General features: G+C 42.5%; 1 protein-coding gene across 1 annotated transcript; it reads left to right on the forward strand.

Annotated features, from left to right (window-relative positions):
- The first annotated feature begins 1,025 nt into the window (after nucleotides 1-1,025).
- On the forward strand, nucleotides 1,026-2,144 carry LOC127136251 (uncharacterized). Its single transcript, XM_051062834.1, has one exon. The coding sequence runs from the start codon at nucleotides 1,026-1,028 to the stop codon at nucleotides 2,142-2,144; it is 1,119 nt and encodes a 372-aa protein (XP_050918791.1).
- The last annotated feature ends 4,654 nt before the right edge of the window (nucleotides 2,145-6,798 follow it).

The following is a 6,798-nucleotide window of genomic DNA, read 5'->3' on the forward strand; positions in this document are numbered from 1 at the left end:
TTTTAACCCATTATTTTAGGTGGTTATGTAGTATTTACCTGAAAAGTCCCATACTTATTGGGTTAATACGAAAGCCTCAATCAGATGAGATCCCTTGGGCGTATTACTACCTTACAGTAGTATTCCCAACCTCGATCTATGACTCTGAGAACCTTATTAGAACCTTGGACTCGAGATTTGTATGGACCCACTAGGAGTCTTCCTCTTTGGGACCATACGAAGGCCTCACCCAGACGAGACTCTTTTTGGGGATGTTATTGGCGGATGAGCTTTCGTCATGACAATAACCTTCCTAAATAGTGATTAATGACTTTGGGAAACTGTTAACTTTAGCATCCTCCCAAAAGGGTTTTGTTTAGTAATCAAGGATGCCCACTCTCATGGCCTGTATATTGACCTACCTGTGGCATGCATAACATCATTCATAACATGACATTCATATTATTTTATTTCCAAGGAATCTGAGTGTCATGAGTTACAGGAATTCAAGAAACATAGAATAAAGCAAAAGAAACATTTACTCTTGCAAATTCAAAGATCCCGATCTAAGGAGCTTACGTGACTTGGTCTCTTAGATGCACCCGGTATACAGAATCAACTTTGGGAAGAATTATGGCAATCTGCTCAGCATCCTCAACCAACGAGTAGACTATACAGCTTTAATCACTTTGGCCTAATTCTATGACCTACCTTTAAGATGCTTCACATTCCAAGACTTTCAGCTAGCACCAACGTTGGAAGAATTTGAGCGTCTTGTTAGGATTCCTATGAAGAACAAGCCACTACTTGATGGGATAGATGAATCTTTGCCCCTTGAGATCATTGCTAGCGTGCTTCACATGGATTAAAAGGAAGTAGAGGCTAACCTAGAGACCAAAGGGAATACCAAAGGATTTTCGCTAAGTTTTCTCTTAGAAAGAGCTCATACCCTACTAAAAACAGAAAGTTGGGACGCTTGTTACTCTGCTATTGCGTTAGCCATATATGGCATCGTCCTGTTCCCAAATATGGATGGTTTCATAGACATGGCTGCTATTTGTGTTTTCCTTACTGAAAACCCAGTACCTACCTTGTTAGCTGATGTTTACTATTACATGAGCCATAGGTACACTAAAAAGAAAGGAATGATTGCTTGTTGCGCTCCTTTATTATATCAGTGGTTTCTAGAACATCTTCCGAAGACAGGTGCTTGGGTTGAACAAACAAATGTTAGTTGGCCTCAGAGATTGGGATCACTCCGATCCGAAGATCTTTCTTGGTATTCCAAAGAATACATCAACATGGGCATCATATTCAGCTGTGGGGATTTCCATAATCTACCACTTATTGGAACTCAAGGATGTGTGAATGCTAACCCGGTTCTATCACTCAGACAACTTGGCTACCCAATGGAAGGCCCTCCAGAGGCGAGGTCTTTGGAAGCTTTCTTGTTACTTGACTTTGGGGTTGAGAATCCTAGCTTGTTCCAACGAATCAAAGAGGCTTGGAAGAATGTCAATCAAAAAGGGAAAGTTGATTCGGGGAGAGCAAATGGGATTACAAAAGAACCATATTTTCACTGGGTAAAGGAAAGGGTGGTGATGATCAAAATACCGTTTGTCATTCGGACACTTGTACCTCTTCCTGAACCTAAGCTCACCCATGTCCCTGTTGAAGAAGTGGAGGAACTCAAGACCACCATGGCAAAGCTAGAAACAGAGAATGAAGAGTTGCAGATAAAACTCCAACAAACCATCAATGAGAAAAACACCATGAAGTGGGAGCTTGAGAGAAAGGATGCACAACTTCAGGAACATGTGGAAAAATTCAACAAAGAGGAGCATAAGAGGAAAAAGATCAAAGTGGGACTAGAACAAGCTGACCATTGCCTAGATACTCTTAAGGGTCAATTACGACGAGCTCAGAAAGAATGTCAAGACAATGAGTGTTGGTGGCATCTAGCCACGAAGGAAAACAAGATGATAAGAGATACACTTGGGGCTCAGATAAAAGAACTCACCAATTCTATTCGTCATGCAAAGGCTGAAGTAGATCAGGAACGCCGACTCAAGAATATAGCCACCGAAGCGTCTAGGGTTTCACCCATGATATGGGAGGAGAAGTGTCAAGAAGTAAGAGACGCAAAAGAGTCTACCAATTATTGAAAGAACTAGGTAGATTCATTACACCAAGACAACTCCATATGGTTGAAGGAACGAGAGTATGTGATTGAAGACTATGAATCCTTTAATAAGACCATAGACTTCTTACAATGAGATAGGGATAAGTTCCATGCAAAGCTCGATGGGCTAGTGGGGTTCTGTAATCGGGCGGCAAAAGAATTACCATGGAAGTTAAGAGACGCAGTTGAAGAGTTGAAGGAAGATAGCACTCCTCCAGCCATAATCAATTTCATTCTGCTCTATAGAGGGTTACTGAAGAGATTCAAGGAAGAACTAGAAGAGCTCCAAGCCAGAAAGCCTGCAGTTTAATTTTCCTATGTCTTATATTTTGTTCCTTTAACAAATGTATTTTGAACTATGGCCTTTTGGACCCCTATGTTATGTACTTGAATGAATGACGTTTAAAAATTACTCCATTATTGTTATTCTAAGTATTTCTTGTTTCTTCGAATTACTAACAACTAATGGAACTTGAATGATTCCCTGAAAATAAAATATGCATAACATCCGCATCTGCATTATGCATCACGCTTCATAAAAATTCAAAAAAACTTACCCAACCTTTTTACCCTTTATCCAGCCACACTGACTAATCAACACTGATACGAGACGCGAAGCAACTATAAGATGGCGTTAGAGAAAGTTAAGGATAACCAGATTACCATGAGGACAGACATCAATACGATCCAAGAGAAGATGGATCAGCTGTTGGAGACAATGCTCGCAGTTGCCCAAAGAGAGAGGATTGAGGATGAAGAAACTAGGGAAAAAAGGAATGATAGCACACCAGGTTTGAACCCCCAAGACGAGAGTTACGTCCCCACCAAGAAGAGACTGGTTCAGATACCAGCAGGAGGCAAAGGAGATGGGGATCGTGCAGAGCTTTCTGATGCATCTACTCATCATGGATCCGAAATTGGAGATGACCAGTACGATGCTTTCTATGAGCCTGATCAACCGAGGCCTAAGATACTTCCAGATCCTGCTGCAGATAGGCTCCGTACCCTGGAAAAGAAGATCAAAGTTATAGAGGGGAATAATATCTTCGGCGCTTCTGCCATGAACATGCGTTTGGTATCAAATTTAGTCATCCCGACTAAATTTTAAACTCCTGATTTTGAGAAATACAAAGGACAGACTTACCCAAGAAGTCACCTGGTAATGTACTTCAGGAAAATGGCTGCTCATATCGAAAACGACAAACTACTTGTACACTATTTCTAAGACAGTCTAAGTGGAGCATCTCTGAGATGGTACATGAGCTTAGAGCAGGGGCTGATCCAAAGCTGGGAGGATTTGGCTGACGCATTTCTCCGTCAGTACAAATATAACTTAGATATGGCACCCGACCGAATGCAGTTACAAGGGATGGCCATGAAAGAAAATGAGTCATTTAAAGAATACTCCCAGCGGTGGAGAGAGTTGGCTGCTCAGGTAGAGCCACCATTGTCTGAAAAGGAAATGACCGAAATATTTGTGGACACCTTGAAGGACCCATTCTTTGATAGATTGGTGAGTAATGCAGCATCCTACTTTGCGCATCTAGTCACAATCGGAGATCGCATAGAAAAAGGGTTGAGGGATGGAAAGATTCCAGGAGTTGTGGCAGCCCCTAGCGCACCAAAAAAGTATTCTGTAGGCTTCCCGAAGAAAAGAGAAGGTGAAACGAACGCGATATCCAGAGGCTATAAGGGGAAGCAACAGGCTTCATATGGCCAAGTCGCCGCTGTGGTACCCATACCGTATCAACAACCAATGCAACAACAACAAGTGTATCAACCAAAACATCAACAATATCATCATCAGCAAAACACTGCGCCACCAAGACAATTCAAGCCAAGACCTCCAAAAAGGAAACTTGATCCCCTACAAGTACCTTATAGCCAGATATTCCCATATCTGCAAAAGGAGGGCCTTCTGACATTGAGGGAGTTAAAACCAGCTGTTTTTCCATATCCATCCGGATACGATGCTAACGCCCATTATGAGTTTCACATGGGAGCACCTGGTCATACCTTCGAGAATTGTTTTGCATTTCAAAATTGGGTATAAGACTTGATCGAAGCAAAGGCCGTCTCTTTCACTCCGAGACGCCCGAACGTGAACACCAATCCTATGCCAACACATAAGGATGCTTCCGTCAGTGCCATTGAGGAGAGTGATCAAGGTAAATTGATCTGTAAGGTTGAAGAGATTCAAACCCCTATCGCCAGGATAGGAGCACAATTACTGAAGAGTGGTCTAATCCCGGAGGAGTTAATTGCTGAAGAGAACAATGGAAAGTTGAGGAATTTTATACAACAAATGCTGGATCGAGGCGAGTTACAGATAAATTGCCGTGTCAAGAGCAAGCACCAAGAAGAGATAGCCGTGGTGGACATCCCTTATGATGAGGTTAATGTGGAAATACCCATAAGCCCATTGGTGATAGAGTTTCCAACACCATTCACGTATGAAGATGAGAAGGCGGTCCCGTGGATATATCAGCCCAAAACTTTTAAGCAGGGGCAGGAAGACCAACCTTTAATGATCAACGAACCAAATATCACCTCGATTGTGGGGCTGACAGGAATGACACATAGTGGCCGAGTGTTCGCGCCAAGAACTGCTGATACTTCTGCAAAGACTAAAGGGAAGGAAGCTGCTGTCCAGATCCCCATCCCTAATCAAGAAATGCAAGACATGCACTTGTCTCCTAAAGCTACGGTCACTCGTGAAGAGGCTAAGGAATTTCTGAGGATAATCAAGAAGAGCGATTATAAGGTGGTGGACCAACTGAATCAAACACCTTCAAAGATCTCCATGTTATCTTTATTGCTCAACTCAGAAGCACACAGGAACTCGTTGTTGAAAGTATTGAGCGTCGCACATATCACGAAGGACATAATGATAGAACAATTTGACGATGTGATAGCTTGTGTGACCACTGGGAATTTCTTGGGTTTTAACGATGATGAACTGCCGATCAAGGGAAAGAACCATAATAAGGCCCTACATATCTCCCTGAAATGCATAGACACTATAATATCAAGGGTGTTAGTAGACACAGGCTCCTCGCTGAATGTCATGCCAAAGACCACTTTGATAAAGCTGCCAATGAAAGGGATAAGTATGAAGCCCATCACCCTAATCGTAAAGGCATTTGATGGCTCAAGGCGAGCGGTGATAGGAGAGGTTGACTTACCAACCAAGATAGGTCCAACTATTTTCAATATCACGTTCCAGGTCATGGACATACATCCCGGTTATAGTTGCCTACTTGGGAGACCCTGGATTCACTCTGCAGGCGCTGTCACTTCCACTCTGCATCAAAAGCTAAAATTCATTACAAATGACAAGATGATTGTGATTGGAGGAGAGGAGGATATCTTGGTTAGCGACTTGACATATTTCTGATATATCGAGGTGGATGGCGAGATAATTGAGACACCATTCCAATCCTTGGAAGTGGTAAATATGATGGCCATCCAACAGACATTGGAGACCTCGAAATTAGGACCATCCATGGCTTCGTGGCAAGGAGCTAAGGCTATTATGGAAAGTGAAAATGCTCAAGACTGGGGCAAAATGGTGGAAGTGAAAGAGAAACGAGACAAGTTTGGCCTGGGGTATGACCCGTCATCAAATAAAGCCAGTAACCAACACGACAAAGAGCAGATTCCTTCTGTAGAGGAAACATTCACCAGCGCTGGCCACATTTTTAGCAAACAGGTGGTGATGATCGATGATGGAGATCGAGAAGAGGGGGTGTCTATCTGGATGCGACAAGCCATACCTAATGAAGAGCTGACAAACTGGAAGGCTGTGGAAGTTCCCCAAAATTTTCAAAAATAATTCTATCATTTTAGACAAAACCCTGTGCTCTGCCCAAGGCATAATGGCGTGTTGTAGGGCCTCCTTTATCTTTTTCAAGAGTTTTTATCATTAATGAAATGGTAACTTGCATCCCAATTTTTGTTCCTTTCCTTTCGTTTTTTTATTTATTACAAAAATGGCATCAATTTTTATGCACACGCTTTCTAAATAAACATCATAAATCATAACATGCAGAAACACCACCGAGACCATTGATAACGACACTGCTAAGGTCCAATATGATTTTGATTGTCCAATCTACCAAGCTGAAGACGAAGTGGGGGAAGATTGCGAACTCCCTGAAGAGTTGGCTAGATTACTCAGACAAGAAGAGAAGGTCATTCAACCACACCAGGGGGACGTTGAAGTTATCAATCTGGGAACAGAAGAAGACAAGAGAGAAGTAAGGGTAGGCGCCGCACTTCAAGATACAGTGAAGACAAAACTGATAGAGCTTCTCCACGAATATGACGACGTGTTTGCTTGGTCATACCAAGACATGCCCGGATTAGATACCGATATCGTGACCCACAAGCTTCCCCTTAAAGAAGAATGATTTGCTGTCAAACAAAAGCTAAGAAGAACCCGACCAGATATGGCTCTCAAGATCAGAGAAGAGGTGAGAAAACAGTTTGACAATGGTTTCCTGGAAGTTGCTAAGTACCCATAATGGATCGCCAACATCGTACCGGTACCGAAGAAAGATGGAAAGGTCCACATGTGCATAGACTACCAAGACTTAAACAAAGCCAGTCCCAAAGACAATTTCCCATTACCTCAC

The sequence above is a fragment of the Lathyrus oleraceus genome, chromosome 4, assembly GCF_024323335.1.
Source record: "Lathyrus oleraceus cultivar Zhongwan6 chromosome 4, CAAS_Psat_ZW6_1.0, whole genome shotgun sequence".
Classification (NCBI taxonomy): domain Eukaryota; kingdom Viridiplantae; phylum Streptophyta; class Magnoliopsida; order Fabales; family Fabaceae; genus Lathyrus; species Lathyrus oleraceus.